General features: G+C 42.9%; 1 protein-coding gene across 1 annotated transcript in view; it reads left to right on the forward strand.

Annotated features, from left to right (window-relative positions):
- Window positions 1–21,361, forward strand: part of ankfn1a (ankyrin repeat and fibronectin type III domain containing 1a) — a 38,099-nt gene extending 16,738 nt beyond the window's left edge. Inside the window, exons 8-25 of the mRNA XM_077626454.1 lie at window positions 373–501; window positions 2,323–2,518; window positions 4,814–5,024; window positions 6,840–7,034; window positions 7,208–7,321; window positions 7,605–7,702; window positions 7,779–7,869; window positions 9,229–9,336; window positions 11,219–11,318; window positions 12,184–12,316; window positions 13,128–13,460; window positions 13,774–13,940; window positions 15,176–15,338; window positions 15,430–15,598; window positions 15,679–15,845; window positions 18,112–18,334; window positions 18,740–18,932; window positions 19,005–21,361. Coding sequence (XP_077482580.1) covers window positions 373–501; window positions 2,323–2,518; window positions 4,814–5,024; window positions 6,840–7,034; window positions 7,208–7,321; window positions 7,605–7,702; window positions 7,779–7,869; window positions 9,229–9,336; window positions 11,219–11,318; window positions 12,184–12,316; window positions 13,128–13,460; window positions 13,774–13,940; window positions 15,176–15,338; window positions 15,430–15,598; window positions 15,679–15,845; window positions 18,112–18,334; window positions 18,740–18,932; window positions 19,005–19,734 — 3,520 coding nt within the window. The 3' untranslated portion in view covers window positions 19,735–21,361. The remainder of the gene's footprint in view (window positions 1–372; window positions 502–2,322; window positions 2,519–4,813; window positions 5,025–6,839; window positions 7,035–7,207; window positions 7,322–7,604; window positions 7,703–7,778; window positions 7,870–9,228; window positions 9,337–11,218; window positions 11,319–12,183; window positions 12,317–13,127; window positions 13,461–13,773; window positions 13,941–15,175; window positions 15,339–15,429; window positions 15,599–15,678; window positions 15,846–18,111; window positions 18,335–18,739; window positions 18,933–19,004) is intronic.
- Window positions 21,362–24,637: the final 3,276 nt, after the last annotated feature.

The raw sequence follows: 24,637 nt of genomic DNA on the forward strand, positions 1-24,637 counted from the left end.
CTTTTGGGGAAACTGAAAACCTTGGTGAACTAGCAACAGATTGCCCTGGGATTGACAGGCGACCAGTCTGGTGCAGTGAAAGGTGTTGCCCCATACTCCCTTGACTTAATGGAACACTTTGAATGCTTGTCTAACACTTGAGATTGACTGGCGACCAGTCCAAGGTATAGTCTATCTTTCCCCTTAATTCTGATTGGAAAGGCTCCAGCTCAACTGCATCATGACAAGACGAATCGAAAATAAATTGGGCTCGTGTTCTCTCTCTCTCTTTCTCCCATCGAGTACTCCGTAAGATAATGATAGTGTTTTTCCTCTGGCGTATAGACTTTAGTCTCCTCATCCTTTCCTCTCTCGCTCTGCGTTTGTCTCCAGGTCAGACAGTAAGCTCTCCCGTTTGGCTCAGAGGTGGAACCAACGCGCGGCAGCCGGAGATGCTCTGATTAAGGACCTTAAGCCCCTGTTTTACACAGGAATCCCTCATTCCTCGCTAAGCCTGGACAGGTGAGGATGCGCAAATGCAAGATAGTGTGAGAAATCGGATTGGGATCTTTGGGAAAGAGGGCCCTATTGTGTTATTTTGAGAGGACCGGGATCGTTTTTTTAATTTTTGGGGGGGCATTGGTTTACATTTTTCTGCTATTGAGCTGCTTTTGACTGTGAGAGACACTCAATCCATTTTGACTTCAAAATTGAAATATGGTTGTTTTCTATGGCAGGTAACAAAATGATCCATAAGCATAGTGCAAAGATTTTAAGTTAAACAGCATGTTTTATAACATTTATATCTTGATATTGACATTATTCAGACAAACAAAACTTAAATGTCCAACAGATCACAACTAAAATAGGTCAATTTATGGCATTGAGTGACAAATGGATTTGTGATTTTTTTTTTTTTGCTTTTTGGAAATCACTGTTTATAATGTTGCGATAGCACTTTTCAAATAGTGTGGACAAAAGGACATTTGGTTATAGAACTTTTTTCGTCTACTTAATACATTTCCTGGGTTTCCGGCAAATTCTAAAAAAAAATCAGGTGACTTGGAGTCATGCGCAAACATATGTGATGGGGTCATCCCTACTGAGTCCAAGTCTTGGTGATTGGTTTCAAGGCTAGTTCTGGTCTAGTCTCGATTTGGGTCCAACTAGGAGGCACTCAGAAGCGACCTTTAATATCTGGAAGTTTTCCAAGCCTCTTGAAGAAATGGAAACGATGAACTGGAAGGATTCAGAATGATCACTTAGGAATCTAGCGCAGCCACTGATTGTGCATCATTTGTACATCCCTCTACAAAGTCCAACATTGCATTAAAATCAGTCTGTCTGAGCACAGCCGCCAGCTGAAGCGCATCAATGTGAGTGTTTAGTACTTCTGTTGCTAGTTAAACACGAGCCGCCGGCAGCTGTTGCCAAGGTTACAAGCAGCAGCGCTTCAACTCGACGCGAAAACCGGCATCCGGATTCTCTGCAGACTTTGTTTGATGAGTGAAGGCGCCCGACCGACCTCAGCATCTTCCCCTCAAGACATTGTAGGGCTTTGTGCGTGGGAAAACACGAGAATGACATTTAACCATGCTGAACAATGGCCAACAGAGGAGAAACATCAAAAAGGATTGCTGTTTATTCATCTTCTGACCATTAAATTGCATTTTTTTAGAGCTAGGAAGGATCTATCTTGAGCATGGATGCTAGCTTAGAAGTCTCAAGAACCAAATTGACCAGCCAAAGCCAAATTCTTACTGGTCAATTGACTAATAAACTAACTCCAAAGTAGGTTTTATTAACATGTTCAGCTTATAATAGGGGCATCAAAGTAAGGATTGGTCACGAGTCTTGTTCACCATTCACATTTTTTTTTTATTGAAACAATTTGAATCAGGCTGACGCTGTGCAGAAGAATATTTAATCATCTTACCCATTTCACCAATTCAAACGCGAGGCTCAACGCTCGCGTCGAGTCGTTACCGCCACCAGCACGGTATTTGAGCCAATCAGTTTCAGTTTATGGTGACGGCGAAATTCCCGCTGGGGCCAAAGCGGAACAATCAGCTAGAGAGCGCTAATTTTCATTTGGCGCGCACTAACGACGAGACCTTAACGGCGTTTTTTCCCGCTGCGCTCTCGTCAAGAGCTTTTGTGTCGGAAGCTGTCGGGCTGAGGGCACAAACGTCTTGAGGAGGAAATTAGGCCTGGGGTCCTCACACGGACCGCCAGGCGAAGAATGAAAACATGTTGTGATTGACAAGGGGTCATGTGGGCTGAAGGAATAGACCGAAAAAGTCATTTCCTGTGGGTGTAATGTAGTCTCTCCACTATTTTTAGACACCTCCCGGCCGTTATGACCAAGCAGATGCAGAATTTGCAGTTGTCTCAAGCCAAGAAGGTCCCGGGAGGACCGGCCTCGCCCAATGCCGCCAAGCGCCTTTATCGGAACCTGTCCGAGAAACTGAGAGGAAGCACGTCGTCCTTTGAGGATGCCTATTTCTTCGGGAAGACCGATCGCCTTCGCAAAGCCTCGGTGAGTTATTTTTTTGTTTTTTTGGGCCTCCCATTGACGGGGATAGGTGTCCAATTTGGCAAGGTATTGCAAAAAAGGGTAGATGGGAGTTTAACTACACAGAAAGTGTGATGCTGTTTTTCTGCTTTTTACCATTTCATTCATTCCTTCATTTGTTGAACCGCTTTTCCACTCGCGGGTCGCGGGGGTGCTGGAGCCGATGGGCACCAGGCAGGGGGACACTCTGAATTGGTGACTAGCCAATTGCAGGGCACAGGAGATGGACAAACACTTTTTTGCGGTGCGTTTTAATATACATTTTCTTGTGTTGTGTTTTGCTGTGATTTATCGCTCTTAAACAACTCTCTTTTAAAAGTATGACAAAAGTGGTGCAAAAGTGTGATTTATAAATTTAAACGTTTATTTTTTTCATTTTGTTGGTTAGTGTTAGTTTTAAATGGATTATTTATAGTATTCAAATAGTTTAAAAATAACCTTTTTTTCAATATTCTGCTTCAATATATTGCTTTTTCAAAATAATACCTACAACTTATTGGCTGCCATTGACGGCATTGGACGCCCAATTAAAGATGTGCTGAGGTTTTACCAGATACCTGGTGCCTTTGAGTAAACAACAGGAAAGTGATTTAACAATTTGAATGTTTATTTTAATTTTTGGGGCTAGAAAGTGTTTTAGTTTTGTTTTGTTTTACCGACTATTGATGAATTTGTTTAAAAAAAAACAGTCTCTCAAAATACTACGTTCAGATCTTAACTCATTAGCTTCCATTGATTTTGATGGCAGTAGACGTTCAATCCATTTAAAGTGGGAGAGTTGGCAGCGGTTGGGTGTCTACTAGTGATGAACAAATGATAACATCTTTTAAGGTGTTGGTGGCTGAAGGATGATTGGACACGTCGTAGCCAGTGGTGCAAAAAGTTGAGTTAAAAACAGTAACATTAGCTGTTTTACTTAGCATAAGGAATATTATGTCTGCCAGTATTATTCCATTATCCTAGAATGATAGATATGAAACAAAAGCTTTTTAAGAATCCACAGTCAGCCGAGTCAGCGGGTCTGGCAGTGCAATCGCAATTTGCACACATAATGTATCATATTAGATGACAACTGCTCTCATGATATCAGAGCTTTTAGATTTCTGCGTTTTATGCACAGAAGGATTTATGTAGATTTAAATGTGGAGGCGACGAATTCTGCCAGAATGCTCAATTTTTATCACCGTGGGATCAATAAAGATCCGGTTTGTCGCCTGGCTAATTCGATGTCTCTTCTGTCTGAACTCTGTGTTCCCTCATTGGTTGTATCTTTGATTTAATCTCCTATCAGATGCCTCCAGCTGTTTTTCATTGTCGGGCTTATGTCAGGAAGTCTTGACTTCATTCAACGACAATATTTCGCACATTTGTGGTACCGATGTCGTGTTATTTATTTTGCTAGTTTTCATAGTATGTACTTTGATTCAGCCATTTTTCAGGGCAAAATATTACACCATTCCTAAACTGATTGTAAAGGTGGGCAAATATACTCCTGTCAAATTTCGGTTATTTGAAATCACAATTATTTATTTAAAATATATATTTGGTGTTTTTTTTGTTATTTACAAAACTCCATGAAACAGTTACCTCATGTGACAAATATGTAAAAATTTAAAATGAAAAAATACATCAATCATTTTCCGAATTTTAGTAATAGTGATGGTGTTGGAATTAATTATCATTTTTTATATTTGAATGAATTATAATGAAGTAATATTTTAGTATGAATGATTATTTTAATTGGAATTCATATTTAATAATTCATTCAATTTTTTATGATAATGAAAGAACAAATTCTGCACTGAATTAACTACTCCTTGCACGTTTCACTTATTAAGTGAGGTGGAAAAGGATTAAAACGTTTTTTCAATGTACTCTACTTAACAAGCAATTTTAGTTGGAAATTAGCCAAATGAATGGCAAAACTTTTTTAAAAAGCCAAAAAAAACAGATCATTTTTTTCCTTTCCTCCCCCCATCTTCATTTTTCTCTCTTCCACCATCAGCACGTCTGTGGTGTGGCCTTGTGAAACATTTGGTCAGCCTCTCAGACATCATCTATGCCAGCTAGATGACACATCCACAACACCAATATATGTCCCCTTTCAATTAGAATTAGGATTTGAACAGCCTCTCTCATTCTGAAGTGAGCACGAGCCCTCTCGCTTTTGACCAAATTTTCCACCGCCAGAGCGAGAGAACGTGCAGTATTCGGGAACCTTTGAAAAAGTCTGGTCGTAACAGTTTGAAATGTGTCCAGACGATGCAGGGCAGCGACTGCCTGTTTGAGGCGGTGGAACAGCAGGACCTGGACACGGTGCAGATCTTGCTGTGCCAACTGTCGGCCGAGGAGCTGGACTTGAACACGCCCAACAGCCAAGGCCTGACGCCGCTCGACATCGCCGTCATGACCAACAACACGCCCATCGCTAAGTTGCTGCTCAAGGCCGGTGGGAAGGAAGGGCCGCACTGTGAGTAGCATCGTACTCGCATCGCCACGGCGAAATAGCGGTAGTAAATTATTTTCCTTGTCGGCCACCAGTGACCACGATAGGCGTTCGATCGAAACTGTAGTATAAATCATTAATATGTTGATTTGCGCAGAGGATAAAAAATAACTTTTGTATAAGCCACAGGTGGCCATGTTGGCATTTGTTTTCATTTATATTGGTTTTCTGGGCCACTTGTTCTCAAGGCTGTCACTTGTATGCCACATGGGAAATTGAAACACAGATAGTTTTTATATTTTCAAGGAAGAAACATGACAGTAACAAAGATGAATGAATCTTCATTATCCATTCACATTCTCAAAGTTTTATTTATCCTGAAAAATTATAAATAAGCAACTCATACATGAGCCAATGGGTTAAAAACAAGTGTTTAGTTTTATTTTGATTTTTAAAAAATATTCTTTTTGAATAGTTTGATTGATATCATTTATTTAAACAGTAGTATATTATGTTTTCTGGTGTGACATAATTCCATTTGCCACTAACTTGATTCATCTGCAATTTAGCAATTACTTTTTGTGGGTCGCCAATTACAAGCAAATTTTCACCGTATTGACACACGAGTCAATGGAGTTATGATTTTGGTCACAGAAATAGTAAGTCAAGGTGCCACTGTTCTGTGTTTGTTGGAGAGAAGGCGGGTGGGAGGGTTGACAGTGGCCACTTTTTGTAGGCCGGGCCTCCTGCGTGACTCTTACCGAAAAGCCTTAACCAGGTTTGTCATTTAATGGTTGAAATTTTCCAACGACGCGTGTAACGGCGGGGCCGTCGGGGCTAAATGATTTATTGTGCCGCCGGCCACTCTCCAAACAAGCCGGCGGCACTCTGCTCCGGGCAGGAGGTGCAATCTCGTTCTTGGAAACAAACACACAGTCAACATTGACGCTGTTTTCCCTCCTGGGGCCGGCTGCTCTGTTTATGTCATTCCTCAAGTGCCAAGTAATTCAGTCAGCTGACACACACGCACGCAACCTGTGCATGCGCACGTTAGAGTGGGAGACGTCCATTTGAACTGGAAAGGGTTGGCGGGGAAGGATCGTGCGTTCTCGCCATTGACGTCGGTCAACGTTCAAGCCATTTTGACTGGGAGACAACCAAAAAAAATGGCAGCTAACGGGCGTGACCGGACGTTTGGTCACCGGACGTTTGGTCGCCCGGACGTTTGGTCGCCGGACGTTTGGTCGCCCGGGTGAATATAATTTTGAGAGCTGGTTTCAACATTAGATATTTAGATATTAAACTTTCTCTCTCATGAATATAATTTTGAGAGCTGGTTTCAACAGTAAACTCTCTGTCATGTTGTCAAATGTCCGGAGACCAAACGTCCGGGCGACCAAATGTCCGGGTGACCAAACGTCCGGCGACCAAACGTCCGGCGACACAAACGATTACGGGATTTTGGTCGTTGATTAATCACCAAGTTCTTTGCGGTAAATTGACTAATCACGTTTTTTACTGTTCCATTTAACATCTTTGCGGTAAATTGACTAATCAAGTTTTAACATCAGCTGTAAATGTACATTGGGATGAAGGAAAGTTAGAAATATGAAAACTATAGAGTTATATACTGTAACTGTCATTGTCCTTTGATTACCGTAATTCAAAAATTAAAATTCTACCTTCATTGAAGACTCCAGAAAGTAGAGAATGTATATTCTTTTGAATAAATAGTACAAACAAATATGTTAAATATTTCCCATTTTTCTTTTGGTATAGTAATTGTCATATAAATCTGTGAATAATCGACATTGAAAGCTAACTGTTTGTCCGATGCAGTCGGAATGGTGGAGAGTCGCGAGGCTCACCTGGAGACACTGGTAGCGGAGGCGGAGCAGCGCGCCGCGGATCTATGCGCGCGGGCGCAGAAAGACGGCCTGTCGCTGGAGGCCTGCCACAAGGACAAGCAGCTTCGGGCCTGGGAGTGGAGGTGCAAGCTGTACAAGCGCATGAAGAGCGGATTCCAGCAAGCACGTGAGATAATGCCACCGTTTGAAGACTTTTTCCACATAAAACTTAAGCACAAAGCACAGGACATTGTAATGTACTAAGACTAGCCCTAAACAGGTTAACATGAGCACAACATGATCAATTATGCTCATGATATCTGTATATTATGCAGTAGGAAAGATGATTTTGGTGTCCAGGTACCCCAGAGGCTCCCACGCTGGTCCGTCTGACCGTGAGCAGTAGCGTCACGTTAACCGTCACCTTTCAAGAACCGCACAATCTCAACTCGACCGTCGTGACCAAGTACAAAGGTACAGAAGGGTACTTAAAGGATATTGTGACAGGCCTTGACTATTTACTCCCCTGTGGTCAAATACAGGAGTTTGTAATCTAGCGATGACAATGCACAGATTTTTTTTTTTTAAAGTCTGGACAGTTGGTAGCTTTGAGCCATAATTGGTCAATTAGCCTGGAATACAGCAATCACAAGGCTAATGACCACCTCATCATTTCAGGGGGGGAACTATTGATTTAAGGATCACAAGACAAATGAATCATTTGCTGGTGTTTGTGTGTGTGTGTGTGTGTCCGCAGTGGAGTGGAGCTGCTTGAAGGATTTCTCACTGCTCGCTGGAGAGATGCTTCTGGAGAACCTGCAGAGCCTCAAATGCACCATCAGCAACCTCACCACTGTAGGGAACTCCTCACACTCTTCACTCTATAATCATTATAAACGTTGCCCCTTATCTTTTGGTGTTTTTTCCTCAGGGTCGTCTGTACTACGTGCGCGTGTCGGCCTACAATATGAAGGGTTGGGGTCCACCCGCGTGCTCCTTGCCGCCGTCCGCTGCTCCTTCCAGTAGGTTCATCCTCCCACTTTGCCCACTTTATGCACCCAAAATAAGAAAACATACATTTACATGCCCGCTTTTGTGTGTGCGTGCGGCGACGTTGTGTGTGAGTCAGCAGTTTTGGATGTTTCTGAATATTGTATGTATGTATGTTTTTGTCTGCTTTTGCCAGAAGCGCAAAGGGACCTACTGTGTAGGCGTATGTTTTTGCACTCACTCCACTAATGTCCAAGTGGAACAGATGTAAAGAGGACTGTGAGCCAGTGCCAACACACCCACCTCAGGGATATTCACTAAACAAATTGCTACATAAACATACACACTGCGCACACAATCATCCCACTCCACTAAACAGCATTAATTAAATGATTTTCTTTATTAAGTCGTCGATTTTTTTCCACTTAAAATACAATTTTCTTTGTGCATTGCCTCATCACTTTGGCATGATAGCATAGTATGTCTGCTATTCTAATTCAGGGGTCTCAACTTGCGGCTTGGGGGCCATTGCGACTCATTGGATGATATTTTGCGGCCTCCTACTAGGCATCAAATTGTAGTTATATTGTGGGGCTAGTGGGGGCAATGTAAATATAAACCATTTAAAATGAATACATTTAATAGTAACAAAAAACAAAAATGAAGAACATATATATTTTTTTAAAACATGGGTGATACAAAATATACTCAATAAAATAAAGCGATGTAAAGAATTGTTTAAAAATGAGAAATTAACAAATAATATATAATGAAGAATGTTTTTGAATGGTGGCCCACTTGTGTTTTGGTCTGAGAATATTTTTTTGTTTTGTCTTATGGCCTAATTTAGCCTAACCTAATTATATTTTTGGTGTTTTTTTAGCTACAATTTTGCCAAGGTTAGTTAGCAACTTAAATCCTGCCAAGGCTCTGACAGATTATATTTCCGACAGCCTTCTAATAAATGGAATTTTAAACCCCTAATTAGTATGTAATACAATGGCTTAAGTTATTGGCTGCTGTTAATGTTGATAGACTGTTTTTACATTAACAACACAGCTACTCTGCCTTACTACCCGCTCAAAATAGATTGGACATCAATCGCTGTCCCTGGCACATTCAATGGCGGCTACCCTAACTCAAATGAATCTGACGTGTGTCTCATCACATCGTATTGTAAAAACAGAATTACGTATTTCGCTTTTACTGCACCACATTCATCTTACGCCATTTCTTTGATGACCAAGACGTGTCATAAAATCGGCAAATATTTGCTGCCTTTGCCAGGACGTTGATTTACGGAGCGTGCGGATGAAGTCGTCTCACGTCTGTGTCTGCGCCGTACGCTCGAACGCCTTTGATGTTTTTCCTTTTTTCATTTTCCCCTTCAGATTGGCGAGAATGTAACGGCCGCGAGCCCAGGAGGCGCAGCCACGTGGAGGTTATGGAGCGCCTGCTCCAGCAAGTCAGAGCGACGCATTCGCATTACTGCTGCGGAGGTGAGCACGACCCACCGAACGCTCACGTTATAAGGTTTTTTTTTTTTCAATTACGAGCTGTCATTCAGGAGCGCGTTAGTGTATAATATACATATTCTCTACATATAGAGTCATCTGTCATAAACAGCCGCTCGCACTCACATGAAACATTTTCACCAGCCGAGTTGGAGCGGCGCCCGAGGCTCCGGCAGCTTTTCCAACAGGCCATTGAAAAGCGCACACACACGCAGACGCACGCGAACATAGGCTGCTATGTGAGCCAGAAAGGGAGCCTTTAAAAGGTCTCTATGATTTCTGAGCTGCGGGAAGGCTAACTGGCTTTGACAAGTGGATAATATGACAAGAGTTCACCGGGGACCTACTGTGCAGTCACTCTGAATAAATAAAGAAATGAGTTTGCGTTGGAGTGAGACGCGAAAAAACACCATTGCGCTGGCTTGATTAACGAGACAGAGGCGCGAAGGCGTTTATTTCGTTGACAACTGCTTCACTTTGTTCTCTTCGGCGACACTTGTTGGGCCTCGGAGCAGGGGGTGGGTTCGCCTGTTCACATGTGTGTGTGTGTGTGGATGAGATGCCGTGTTTCATCTCAGTTGAAAGCAAGGGTGTGCAAATTTAAGGATCTCGCAAGTGCCCTCATTTTGCATTTGTGTATTTCCCTGGGCTAACTTGTAGTTTGCAACAATAAATGGACTAATCCATGGTTTGCAACATGGATTTTTGGGAAAAAAAACCTTGAAGCTGATCGCTGGTCAAGTCTAGGTGCCTCTGTGTATATATTTAAGATGAGCATCAAGTTGATTGGCAGATGCAAAGCTGCAATTTCATGCCGTTTTCACACGGAACTCTGTGAGGGGAAAGCGCAAAGTACTCGCCATGTTCAATTACTTGTATTTTTCAACCTGTGTTCTGCACAAAAAATGCTTTTGAGATGCTGTGTGAATGCTGAGCGACCTTTCCAAAGTGAAAAGTTAACGTTGGCTCCATCATAAACTCCCGGACCTAAGAAAATATATCAAACATATTAGAAAACATTTATTTATTGCCACCCCAAGGTTGTCTTTACAAAATCCAGTAGAAAAGAATACACATAATTTAAAAAAAATGCAAACCACAGCATCACTTAGAGTAAATAATATTTCAAAATGTCAGTTAAGACTAAAAGCATTCTGATGACCATTTAGTATACCGATAAACGTTGTTTTTACATACAGTGGATCTTTCACGAGTACAAAAAGTCATTATCGGGACCATTTGGTTGCATTAGATTTAAAGGTTAGTTTAAAGGACATAAACGTACAGCTGGCATCCTTCATGTATTAACCACAAATCCACTTGTGATTCAAGTGTATTCTTCATATAACAGCTAGCATCAAAACCTCAGGTTAGTCACTGATTGCCTTTTTTTTTTACATGTTCTTCGTCTTCTACTGTTAATTATGTTCACGCCAGCTTTCAAAGCAGCTTGTTGCGTTTCTAAGAAGAAGAAAAAAATACAACATTTCCAAGCATTGTTTTTACTCGCTCAGTGATAAAGTCACCCACGTTGCATACCAGCGTCAGCCATCTCTGCGCGCTTGGCTTGTGAGCATCAGACGTCTGACGTCCGTTTACAGGACGGGAATTTGACCACGCTTAATTACACTGGCTCAAAAGGCCTTCTGTGATTTCAGAGATTGGCATCACTGGACGACCGCGGGCAGCAGGGGCGATAGAGGAAGGGGGGAAAAAAAAAAGATATAGACAGCTCCACTCGATAAGCTCGCGTCCAGTCAGATGTGCCATCATGGGAGAGTGACTCTGCTACGGCGACCTTGTAAAAACACATGCAATGTCTTCAAAACTGTAATGGAGCTTTTTCTTGCTTGTCTATTTTGTGCAGACCCTTCCAAGCTGCAGAACACGAGCAGGAAGCAGTCTGTCTCCAGAAGCCTCAAACATCTTTTCAACTCCTCAAACAAGTTTGTGAAGACACTAAAAAGGTTTGTTTAGGTTCCTCGAGAGATGTGTTTTAACTCTTTGCCTGCTATTGACGCGAATAGATATCCAAAGGTTCAATCCATGGTAGGTTCTGTCCTATCTGTGCAAAGTTTGCATGTTCTTTTCATGCATGAGTTTATTCCGGGCACTCCAGTTTCCTCCCACATCTCAAAAACATGCATGCTAGGCTAGTTGAACACCCTAAATCAGGGGTAGGGAACCTATGGCTCGGGAGCCACATATGGCTCTTTTGATGGGTGCATATGGCTCTCCACTAACCTATGAGGTAAACTATGGAAACTGCTGGTGAGAAAGCGCAGGAATAGGAGCGTTACGTTGGTATTATGGCATTGACACTACCCCAGCGCCTTATAATCATTTTTTTTTTTCATTACACTCTTTTGCATGGATTTTCTCATTGATATTCATTGATTAGCAACAGCGTAACAATGTTGTCAAAAGAATTCTGAGACTTTTTGTACTTTAAAAGTGGTGAAGTGACTAAAAAGGCACACATTTTCATGTATGTTGACTTTTAAATTCAGAGCATGGCTCTCAAGGATTAACATTTAAAAAATATGAATTGTTTATGGCTCTTTCCATCAAAAAGGTTCCCGACCCCTGCCCTAAATTGTCCTTGCCTACGACCCCTTGTTGGCTGGAAGACACTCTAGCACACCTGTGTGGATGAGCAGCCCAGATAAGGAATAAATGAGCAAAAGGGATTATCAATTATAGGTGGTATTGCGGTCCGAGTCAAAGAAATACCAAAAAACTAAGAAATCAGGCAATTTGATTGTATGTTTTGGTAGGAATAGTCGACTTTGCTACTCTACATAGTGATTTATTAACTTGCCCTTGCTTTAGGGGGATCTACTTGGCAGCCGTGTTCTACCACAAGGACAGTTTACTGGTGACGGCCGAGGACATGATCCCCATCGTGGAGGTGGACGACTCTTACAGCAGCTCCCTCATGCAGGACTTCCTGTGGTTCACTAAGGTTAGATTTTTGTTGGTTTGGCTTCACGTCAAAGCAATAAATTGTATTACTCGGAATGATCTTCTCACTTCTGCATTCCGAGTTGCTAAATCAAAGTGAGTTGCAGACTTTCATTATGGTAAAAGTCATGCTTTGACAAATTCTTAAGGTATTTTTTTTCTTCCGACAACTTTTTAATGGCAACTGTACTAATTACTGATAATTGAAGAAACTCAAAGAATGTTTGAAATTTGTTCATATTGTTAAATGAACAAAACTAACCACTATTTCTATCCTGGAATAAAAGTGCACAAATCCCCCGCCCCGTCTTTATGCTCTCAGCCCCCAAGTACTAAGTAACAAATACACCATGAAACAAAGGCAAAATCATTCTCACGGAATAATGAACAAATTGTCGCTAGATTTCCATTCTCTCACCTGCACTTGGCTGACGCGATTACAATAGATTTGACACACTTGAAATCTTTCTTACCCTTAGCTTCAAGTTAATTGCTTCTATTCTTTCCATTTTACAGTCGTGTGAATGAACACGGCTTTACTTTTTCCTGTTGTCAACAATTTTCTTAACTACTACTTCTAAGCAGCACTTGATCCACTTTTGTGCAAGCATGTCTGCTTCTACAAAGCAATAAAGGAACCACATGCGTGTGCTATGTGGGAAGAAAATATGGGGGCTCCTTTCGGTGCATTTTGGGTAATTCCTGGCGAGCAGGAAATACATTTTAAAAAGAAAATACAAGGAATAAAAAAACTCATCAATACGATTTCATAACCAGGTCTAAGTTTGAACTAAACCTTTGGTCTTCCGCAGTTGTCCTGCATGTGGGAGGACATCCGATGGCTGCGTTCAAGCACCTCAGTGTCCATGTCGTCGTCGTCCACCCTTCAGGCGCGCCACAAGATGCTAAACGCCGCGGGGCAGCTGCAGAACCTCCTGGGTACTCACAACCTGGGCCGCGTCCATTACGAGCCCATCAAGGATCGCCACGGCAACGTGTTGTTGGTTACCGTCCGCGATGCGGAAAGCCAGCACTCGCTCTTCAGCGGGAAGTGGATGCAAGTGGCCAAACTGCAGAGTCAGAGGAAGTCGCTGTCAACGCCCGAGGAGCCCTACGCCCTCGATATTCTCATCATCACCATCCAGGTGCGCCCAGGGAATATTTGATTTATTTTTTAAATTTGTTTCCTGATTCATTGTGCCATTGACCGATAGACGTCCAATCTATTTCAACTGGGAGGGGCTGGCAGCGAACATGCCAGGTCAAAATGGATTGGACGAACATTAGACTTAGTTATTCCTACTGTCTGAAAAGATTGAATAAGTTCATGGTGAATTCATTTTTAGAAAAAAGTCTTTTACAAAAAAATCAAAAAGTCAACGTTGCATTGGTTTATGTGCGGAAACAGTTTTCAAATGTATTTTATGCTTTTTTAATGTATATTCGGGTCCTTTCCAGGACATTGTGGCATACCAACGGCGCAGCACCCAGCGTCTTGCCCCGGGTCTCTACCTGGGCTACCTCAAGCTCAGCAGTTCGGTGGACCAGATCAGGGTTCTGGTTTCCCAGCGGACCCCCAACATGCTTTGCCACTCTCGTGTACGAGAAAACTCCAATGTCTCAAAGTATGTGGGATTTTTTTAAACTAAGCTATTAGTTAGAGTGGGGTTTTCGTGATTTAGCATGTTTGCCTCAGTACATTTAAATGTAACTCTATCCATCCATTTGATTCAAGTTTTGCAGACCTGGTCTTCCATACTTACTAAGTCTCTGTGTCTTTTGTAAATTAAAATTTCCCCTACAAATTACTGACTATATTCCGCCAAACACAGACGTCTAATGATAATAATAGTCGTCTGCACATCTATATCTCTGGGTTTGTTATTATAATTATTGCGCTTTTTCTGGGTTTCTTTCTTTTCCGCGTTGTTTGCTCTTACATCTTTAGCCCACCTTTTTGTATCTCTCCTAAGTCATGAAGGCTGCGGTGAATATTTCGATTGGCAGTCTTGATGAAGTCTTCAGTGACAAATTATAATATGTCTACCCTTGCTGGAGAAAAATTGAAAAATCGGTTAATGGCAATAATCAAGGAAGATCCACAGGTAATACTAATCTGGTGTCAATGATGCTCAAAATAGACTTCATTTCAAGTGTCAATGTAATAAGCGCTAACTATAGAAAAAGGCTTGATTCAGTTGCTGTTTATTTATTTTTTCGCTCCTTGTTACGTCTTTCTGAGTATGAGTCATCTGAACATTGCCAGTCTAAAACAACCTTCGGGACTCTCCGGCGTAACGTCCACCATCTTAATCACATTCGCTTTCCCGATGACACATTTGAATGTTCTTCACCTCGTCTCCACTGTCACTCCTTTGAACAAAATGTTCCGGAACAGTCCATCTGTTCGTTTGCTGCCATAACACCGAAACGTATGAAGGTTTTGTCAGGGTGTCCTTCACAAATGGGAGCATATGCTGGCGAAGCGTCTTGTGCAGACGGAGGTTAAGCTGAAGTAAACTCACTTTGGGCAGTTGGTTAGAAAACCTAAAGAAAAGAGTTTTTCTTATTATTTTTTTGACATAATACTTGAAGGTGCTATGATTTTTTACCACAAGTGACTTTAAAACGATGGGAGAGCATATTTTTGGACAGAAAAAGCTTAGTAATGAAATTAGATCTTTTTTAGTCTTCCTTTCTCAGCTACTCTCCACGTAGATGTCACGCCCAGAATAAGCCTGCTATCCTTTGGTGTGTCATTTCATAACTTTTTCAACTTATTCAGTCTGTTTGAACAGGAGATCCTGAATCATCTCACTCTGTACACGTCACATTTCAAACTTGAAATTTGCCTCATTAGGGAGGAGTGGGATTGGATTCGCTCGCTGTCAGAAACCGGCGACAAGGACCCCAGCGGTGAGGAGGTTCGGCCCATGTCGGAAAGTCACGCGCCGTTACTCTACTACGAGCTCCAGACGGCCATCAAATCTCTGCTCAAGAACCTCAACCTCCCTCTACACCAGGTGATTTTATCTGTCATCCTTATACTAATCACCTAAAAAAATGTTCTCCTTCCAGTCAAAATGTTCTTCAAAACAAACTTCGTCTTCACAGGCCCGCCACTTCCGCCTGTACAGCCAGGAAGTGGTGGAGCTGGGTCACGGGGTCTGCTTCCTGCTGCTTCTACCCGCCGCCGATGACGTCTGCTCGGCTCCCGGTCAGTCCAACCCTTACACGCCGCTGTCAGGATTTCTGCACCTGCCGCTGCAGATGTTTGAGCTCGGTAAGAGAAAAAAAATAAAAAATGTAAAAAAAAAAAAAGGCATTCTTCATCACACTTGTGCTCATTTGTCTTCTCCTCAGTACACTTCTCAACCTACAAGGAGAAGTTCATCAACTTGTACTGCCGTTTGTCCTCCGTGCTGGACCTGGACGCCCTCATTACCCAGCAGGCATTGCGGGAGGCCATCACGGACGTCGAGGTGGCAAGCGCCAAGCAGAGACATCAGCTTATATTGGACTATATCCAGGTAACAGATGCCATCGAGAACTTAATTCAAGGACTCAAATTTGACGCAAGTTGTTTTTTACGTTCGCCATTTACCAGAACTTTATCATCTTTCCTTTCTGCGAAACTTCCATTATACATACTTTGTTTTTACAGTACCATTCATCCACCTCCCCTCCTAAAACAAAGGAAAAAAATTAGCCAAGCGATGTCTCCTACTTAGCTTAGAAGTCAAGTTAAGTATTCACACATCTTACAAATAGTCTTTCCAGGAGAACGGGAGCTACTTGGGAGAACAATTGCACATTTTCACATCACTAAGTTGTCACCATATCTATGTTTAAAAAGTGCCGAGTGGGAGCCATGAAGAAGAGAAATGTTCCTTCATGTCCCCATCTTAAAAATCTTCTCCGGTCGGCTGTCACGACGGGCGCAAAAAAAAAAAGTCAACCAGCGCGCCACTGCCGCCGCCGTTAATGGACACCGACCACAAAACCACAAGTGTGCGCTCCCGGAGCAGCCGTGTGTGTGTGCCCGATTTGTCTCGTTGTGATTTTAAAGTCTGGAAAAAAGTGCCCACCCCCTAAACCACAAATTGGTCAGAGAGGGGAATGTCAAGAAGGGGTTGGGGGGGCGATCATACAAAATAATGGTGTGTGTGCGCATGTGTGTCGTGTCTTTCTCACCGGCACGCGTGTCCGTCTGGGTATTTCGCGCCATTTGAACGAAGTTTAGTTTGTCAGGTGAAGGTGAACAAGCGCGAAAGTTTTCATCAGGTCAAGTAGTTCTCATAGAAATGTGTCTGGCCCCCACATAGACTAATATGCACACAGTTAGTGCGCGCGTGTATGCGTGCTTGAAAGTGGGTTTAGTGTGAAGATGACGTGATGTGGTCTAATTGGACAGTTTGTTTAGACTCGCCACACGTTGAGGGAGGAAAATATGCGGCGCTCAGACAGGCGACCGACGCCGTCTGCACTCGCGCACATGGTCGCGCACGCGTCACATTCCAACGGTCGTGTGATGAAAGTGAGTAAATGGTGTTATTATTGTATACGACGTAAATGGGTTAAATTAAACGTTATTTTGTTGTTGGCTTCCTTCAGCGGTAATAGACGTCCAATACGTTTTGAACACGATCATTGCTCCCAGCAACAAATTTAATCTTGAGGTTTAAGGATATTATAGTAATATTCTATAATAATAATAATAAATTAATTCATTAGAATTTATCTGTGGACTGCATGGGATCCATCACCATTAACAATGTTAATCATTTGATAGCAGTTATATAGCTATATATTTAATTACACTACTGAAACGAACTTTCCAGAACAAAGAGAAAAGGTCCAGTGACCGCAAAAAAGGCAAGAAAATTGCAATCAAGACATCGGATTGGATTATTACTCATTTTTTAAATAGATTAGTGTAAGACACTATTAATTGTAAATAACAGAGAGGCTTTTTTAAACGACTATCTCCCCTTAGCGTTAAAGTTGAAAAATCCAACACAATGTAGGCTGTATTTACGATTTCTTTGTCGGCCATATTCAACGATATTTTCTTTATTTGCTGCGGGCCAATTAAAACTGGGCAGCGTGCCACAAATGGCCCCCGGGCTATAGTTTGGACACCACTACAGCAGACATGTGGCACAAAATTGTACTATGGTGAAGCGCTACTCTAAATTCAGACTATACTGGAAGCAAACCTTAAAATGATAATATAGCTGCGGTTTGCTGTAGTTATTTTAATTATTTGAAGGGGTCTTGATTGACGATGGCATCTCGCTAAGGGACCCCAACCCTGACTCGCAGCCTCTACATTCTTTCCACCACAGTCATCCTGGTCTCGCCGCATGTGTATGACAGGCAGATAATTGCCAAAAAATGCTTTGTTTCATGTCTTTTTCAACTTTTCCTTTAAATGTTGTTGCCTCCATGACAGTATTGGGTTATTTGTTTCTTTTTTTACACTTCAGAACTCTCCATTTTGCATGGTCCACATTGCTCTTATTTTTTTTGGCATTCATTTGAAATTTTAACGTTTTGGTATGAAACATTTTTTACACAAATGGAACACTGGAGTTAGTTTAAAAAAAAACTCTCATGAAAAGTAATTACTTTTTGTACTTTAGTATTTGCATGTTGGATGCGCAGTACAAATTTCATCTCATTAAAAAATCCAGCAGGTGACTGCTAATAGCTCAAAAACCTGATGGTCACCCGTCGTGTGTTTTTAGTTTTTTTTAAATCATGAAACATTTGTATTTTCTGGGTGTTCCGCAGCAACTAGACGAGACGCGGCGAGACCTTCGCTGGTTGACCGACGCTCTGCAGTACGCCCGCTACAAACACCCCCACGGCGGCGTTCCCGTCACCTGCCTGGTGGACGCCAGCTCCCCGGAAAATGACTGCAACCAGCAGAAGACGGACTCCACCTCGTCCAACATGGACTACGTGCCCTCACCATCGCCCTCGCCGGAACTGTTCAGGAGGAAGGCCATAAACGGTCAGCGTCATTATTGTCATCAAGAGTTTCCCTGTCTCACATCAAAGTACCGTATTTTCCGCTCTATAAGGCGCAACTAAGACTTTTTTTTCCTCAAAAGTATTTTCTCTAATCCGATGCACCTTTGTATACGGATCAATATTGGTTAATCATTTTATGAAATTCCCTTTAGCATAGCTTCATTTAGTTTATGTATAACACAAATCCTAAACACTACTACTACTACAACTCCATCTAGTGAGTGTATAACACAATCCCCTATTACTACTACTGCTACTACTGCTGAGTTTTATAATCCAGTGCGCCTTATATATGAAACACATTTGAAGATAAGCCATTTGTGCACCTTGTAATTGCGGAAAATCTTGTATTTATTTTTCCTGGTTCACTTTCCTCTGCTCCCAGACTCGCTGCTGGGCTCGGACGAGGACGGTTCCTCCGAGGTTTTCCTCCCGACGGACAGCGACTACGATTCCAGTGACGCCTTGAGCCCCCGTGAGCTGGACCTGCTCTACTCGCCCCCCCAGGACCTGTCCCAGCAGGCCATGCACTCGCTGGGGGGAAGCGCCCCTGATGTGCTTCAAATCCACGAGCTCAGGTCAATGTCCAAAACCGGTTTCGCGAATTGACCTTCAGACATTCTCAATGAGTGTCATCTTTCATTGTTCAGGTACAGCACCCTCCCTGCGAAGGAGCTCCCACTGTCCACGGCCATGAAGGACCCCCCCGCAAAGGAGGGTTTCGTGGCTGTCCTCTCCAAAGATATCTCCGCCTTCCCGTACACCCTCCCTCGCTCTCCCTCTTTACCCCGAGCCCTCCCCGTGTCGCCATCCACCCCGTTGTCCCCCCGCATCTCGGGAGACCTCCCGCTGTCCCTGCCCCTTTGCCCGGCACTGTACAGCACCACCAAGACACTGGAGGGTCTCTCGCTATCCAGGACACAACAGGAGGGAGGCGCCCCCCTACCGAGGACCGTCCCAAACCCCCCTTCTAAGCGCAAGCTGCTCTCCAGGAGCCACCGAGGCCAGTATTTCAGCGGGCCACACCGGTGGCTAAAGGGACACAGCGGGGAGAGCCACTCCGGGTCTCTATCCGAGGGCGTCTACACAAAGCAGCGTGACCCGGACCTGCCGCCGCCCAAAGATCCGCCGCCACTGCCCCCGACTCGGGGCGCCACTTACGTCAACCGCAACGATTGCGTGCTCGAAAGCCGCAAAGGCCGGCTAAAGGAACAGAGGCCTCACGTGAGAAGGATCTTCGTGGAGGCCGGCAAGGACCCGGAGGGGGTGGCGGGGTCGCGAAGCGTTGACGAGGACCCGCGAGGGGCGGCCGCGCAGGACGTTGACTCGGACGACCAAACCAATACACAAGTGTCAGAGATTCTCAGCAGCACGCTTTAGGCCCCCCGACCACGCGTTGTCCACCAGAGCTTCGTAGAACAGGTCACTTTAAACATCCGTGTTCATGTGAACACTTTAGCCCCGCCTCCCACCAACGCACACCCCTTCCGACATGTTTGGCTGATCTTTTAAGGTAACCACTTTCCCCTTTTTCACTTTCTCTTGATGAACACGCCCTGTTCGACAATCCCTGAAAAGATGAACATTTCTGCGGTAGCCACTTTTCTCCGAAGAGACTTTTGTCTTTAGCCTTGACGCCATCGGTTGGACCGGGACCAGATCTTGTATCAGTACTTCAGACACTGTGTTGGCCATAAAACTGGAACTCGGGACTGACTCCTGATGACGTTAGGACATCCCTTTGGAGAAAACGCTGGTCCCGAGCGAAACAAGGGACCTTATTGTCGTTCCCGGAACCACTTTGACTGCCGCTGGAAATCGCTGCATCTGCCACTTTTTGTCCTCCCAAAGTCACAAGCTCAGCGTTCGCACGTCTCGTCGTCTTTCCTACCTTTTGCGTAGATCGTAGAAAAAAAACTAAAGTTGCTGGTTCAACTTGGCCAAGCCTCGGATTCCTCCCGGCGTCGACTGTTACACAGATGATAATCAATGTAAGCAGGAATGGAACATTTCCACCAACAACAACAAAAAAATCTGAAGAAATGTCATCAGAGTTGTAAATTACGACGATGGGTTTTCGATTACTTGAAGTAACTGTATACATTTCTGATGTAATGGAGTTTTGTTAAGGGAGTTCCAATTGGAAACTTTCTGTGGGAATGAATGATTGAGAGAGACAAACAACTAGTATTTAAAAAAAAGATGGTTGCTCAGAATATTTAAGCATGGAAATCTTTGAGGTCTGTTAGAAAAAAAATGCATGACAAAATGACACTAATTGCCAGTGTTTCCATTTTGTGATGTCATTTGCACCTACGTGCATATACATTGATAGTGTGATAATGGGTATCAATGACATCACATTGAAGGCGGGCAATTTGGGATACTCGCATAGGATTGGCTAAATATTACCATTTTCTAGCTTTTTACATTTTGCGCCACTTTTACACATCAGGAAAATGCAACTATTTTTCATTCATTAAAAGGGTTGTTTGTCTCTTCAAGCCATTCACAATGATTGACGGCCATAGACGTCTAATCCATTTTGACTGAGTCATAATGGACGTCTTTTACCGTCAATGCTGACGATGAATTTATCATAAGTGTCCATTATTCCCACGTGTGGTTTCGGATGTTGAAATTTCTCCGATTTTTGCAATTCTCGTCACGACTAAGTTCGTCTCTCGAAGGCACCACTAAAGCATGGAAGTATTTTTCTACTCCGGTGGCGCTCGTAGTTTTCCTTTTGTGCTCTTTTGTCGTTGGCATGACGTGCTCTGTCTGCTTCAACTGGCATGCGGCGCTCGGCTCAGGACGTTTGTTTGTGTTTGCGTTGTCGTCTTCTGACTTCTCGCTGACGCTTCACTTGGTTTGTTTTTGGTTGTTTTGACCCACTCGTCGTGTTATTTAATTTTCCAAGGAGCACAGATTGTTCACGTGTCCCCCACACACACACACACACTTTTTAATGTGTGCACATTCTGGAATAAAAGCTGATGGAATTTGGGATGGTGACGGGTCAACAAATCTGCGTGGAAGCGCATGGAATGTGCCGGGCGCTCGCTGAATTTGGGATTCAGACGCCGCGTCGTCTTCTCTTCTTGATTTATTCCCAAAACATTCCGGGGGGTTCTTTCACCTTTTCAGCGTGGAATCCCTCGACTCTCGAGGGATGCCGGCTACTGAAAGTTGCCCAACAATATCGGTTGATTCCCTTTGCTCCCCATCACTGCCATTTATCGATTATATTTATTTTAATTAGGATTTGTAGATTGTCTGTGTAAAAATCTTAACATTTTCAGTCAAATTGGTTTAAGATTTTCTGTGTTGCTACGTCAAATTAATCTGCCTGCAATCGTACACAACTATATAATCAATTTTGGGCTGCTTTCAACGGAACTACACGTCCAATCCATTTTGACTAATATAAGTACAGCATATGAATAAACTAGCACCCCAGAAACTTTCACATTCTAAATCATTCAAGCCCCCCTAAATTCAAATGGATTGGACATTTATCATGAAATATAATTATTTGCTACTGGCCATTCTAGTCAGAAATGTTTTTGGATATCTGTTGCTTTCCATGGCCAACAAAGAGTTAGAAATGTGAATCTATTATTTTAACTAATCTCATTTTAAATACATTCTCACAGGGTCACATTGCAGGGTTTTGACGAACAGCATGTTTTCATCCTGATTGGTCGGTTGGAAGAAAACTTTGAAAAGAAAAAAGAGCCAGATTAACACATTTAATAATCTGCATCTTTGGTGAGTATTGTGCTTTATTTGGATTTATAACATACCTGTTAATTTATTCACTATCAAAGATCTATACTAGTGTTTATGATGTTCAACTGCTCATAGCTAAACAAAAAAGAATAGTGACAAAACTTTTTTCTGATGAAAGATAGATATCCAATCTTTCTTTTTTAATGAAAGATTGGGATGTCCTGTGACTTTGTTCAGTAGCTGATGAGTCAAAAGCTTGTTGCAAAGCAAACATTTGAGTTATTTGAGTGAGCTCCAGATCATGTCGGTCATTTGATGTGGAAAAAAAATGGAAAATGAATTCCAAACTTGAAAAATTAGTCAATTATCCCACTCATATTTTTAAAACCGCTAAATCTGCCCAAAAAAAAGTGATATTTTGGCTTTATCTCCCGAACCGTGGTGTTGTGGAAGGCGTGCACGTGGGTGCGAAGAGGACGGAATCACACCACCGCCGAGGGTGGGTGGGGGTTTCGGGGGTGAGCTCCAGGCATTCGGGAGCGAGGGTCCAAGCCACAGGATCGCTGACACGGCGAGACTTGGCTCTTGAGACAAGGAGCTGGTCAGAGCGAGAGCGCAAACGACTTAATGGGTGCTTGGTATACAAAAAAAAGAAAATTCTGCCTTAATACGAATAATCATTCACAAATTTAGTGTAAAAAAAAAAAAGTTATCACACCTTACCTTAACCCTGGTGTAAAAAAATGGATGCAGCGTTAGGGTAAATGTCACTTTAAAATCTGTGTCAAAGTATGTCTTATCCTTGTGTGTCTAAACGGACACGTGTGACCTTGTAACCGCATGCGTGCGTGCCTCTTTGAAGCCTTGTCGTCCAAGTGTAGCGTCCAATTTTCGTCTGTCGTTTCGCCATCAAGCCACAACAAACATTCTTTTTTTTCCCCTTGATATCATCACATCACAACCTGCACTAGTCACGTCCGCCAACTTACTAAGTCGGGGGGGTGCGGGAGTGGACTATTCAGGGGCCTGCGACCGGAACGTGAGACTCAAACGTAATGTGGCCGTCCATTTTCCTCATGTCTAATTTATAACTTCATTTAGTGAGCTTGACACCCCTAAAACACGAAATCCGGACTGCTTCATCCTTGCGTGCAATATATGACTGGCTAAAAATTCTAAATTCAGCTGTTCAAAAACCAGAAACACAACATGGAAATCGACCTTGTGCAGAAAATAGGGTACACGGTCGATTGGTCGCCGGTCTTTTGTTTGCCGATCTTTTGGACCGCGACCAAAAGACCGCGACCAAAAGACCGCGACCAAAAGACCGCGACCAAAAGACCAGCAACCAAAAGACGGCGACCAAAAGACCGGCGACCAATCGACCGCACACGGAAAATAGATGGCTAAGAACATCTGTCAAATATGGCAAACACGAGACACAAAAATCACATTCACGTGTTCTCCTTCAATTTGGTAGTCTGCCCTGGAGTGAAAAAGGAAGTTTTCTTATCAACGCATCGCCCGGCAGCCTCCGACAGCTTTTCACAATCTAGCGGCGCCGCTCGTAAAATGACCGAAACGATTCCAATTTGAAGCGGAATGTTCCGTTACCTCTGTTGAGGAAGTATTGTTTGCTGGAGTCCTAAGAAGAAAACATCACGTTTTGGGGGCAGAGCGACAACACCGAAGGAGGTGAAGTCTGACTCGGACGCTAAAGTGCGCCTCCTTCATCGGCCGCCTGTGAAATTTGCTGCTGGACGACAACTTTGCGGGAGAAGCGTGGTGGAATATTCTGGACACCCAAAGTCAACAATGTTGCCACTGCAGGAAGAAAAAAAAAGTGTTCACTCATACAGTGCGTTGACAGCCGAAGACGTCCAATCCAAGTGAACTTGAAGAGGCTGTCAGCGAATGAATCGGCGCCAGCTTTCCCATTGCAAACGGATTGGACGATCATTAGCGTCCAAGGCAGCTATGTTAAATCTAAGAATATTGCTTCAACTAGAGTAGAAATTGAGTTATAGTTAAATCTAACAGTTGCATACTTTACTTACTTTATATTGTAGATAATAATCAATTTGTATAACTAATAGATGTATTGATTTGTGTTTTTGTCTATAGAATAGAATATTATATAATAGTTCTTTATTCCTTCCCTATAAGGAAAATTCGCTTGCCACGTATACAAATATACAAAAATAAATAATTATAATAATACAGTGTCTTGTTGTTGGTTTGTGGTCGTGTACATTAGTTTCATTGTATTTTCTTATTTGCATGTGTTAAGTGTAATGAGTGTCTGTGATGCATGCCTGATTATTTGTTTATTTTTTGTGTTTTGTTTTTGGATAAATGTGTGTCATTATCTTTGTCATTGTTAATTTGTGGGCTCTCGTGTGATTGGTTTGTGTTTTGGGGGCTGTTGTATGAATCTGTGGTTGTTTGATTTTCTGCTGCGTTTTGTGTTGTCGTTGCATGTTTATGTATGTTGGTTTTTTTGCATGTGGTGCATGGCGGGGGGTTTTGTGGCCCGTAGGGGGTGTGTCTG

The sequence above is a fragment of the Stigmatopora argus genome, chromosome 18, assembly GCF_051989625.1.
Source record: "Stigmatopora argus isolate UIUO_Sarg chromosome 18, RoL_Sarg_1.0, whole genome shotgun sequence".
Lineage (NCBI taxonomy): Eukaryota > Metazoa > Chordata > Actinopteri > Syngnathiformes > Syngnathidae > Stigmatopora > Stigmatopora argus.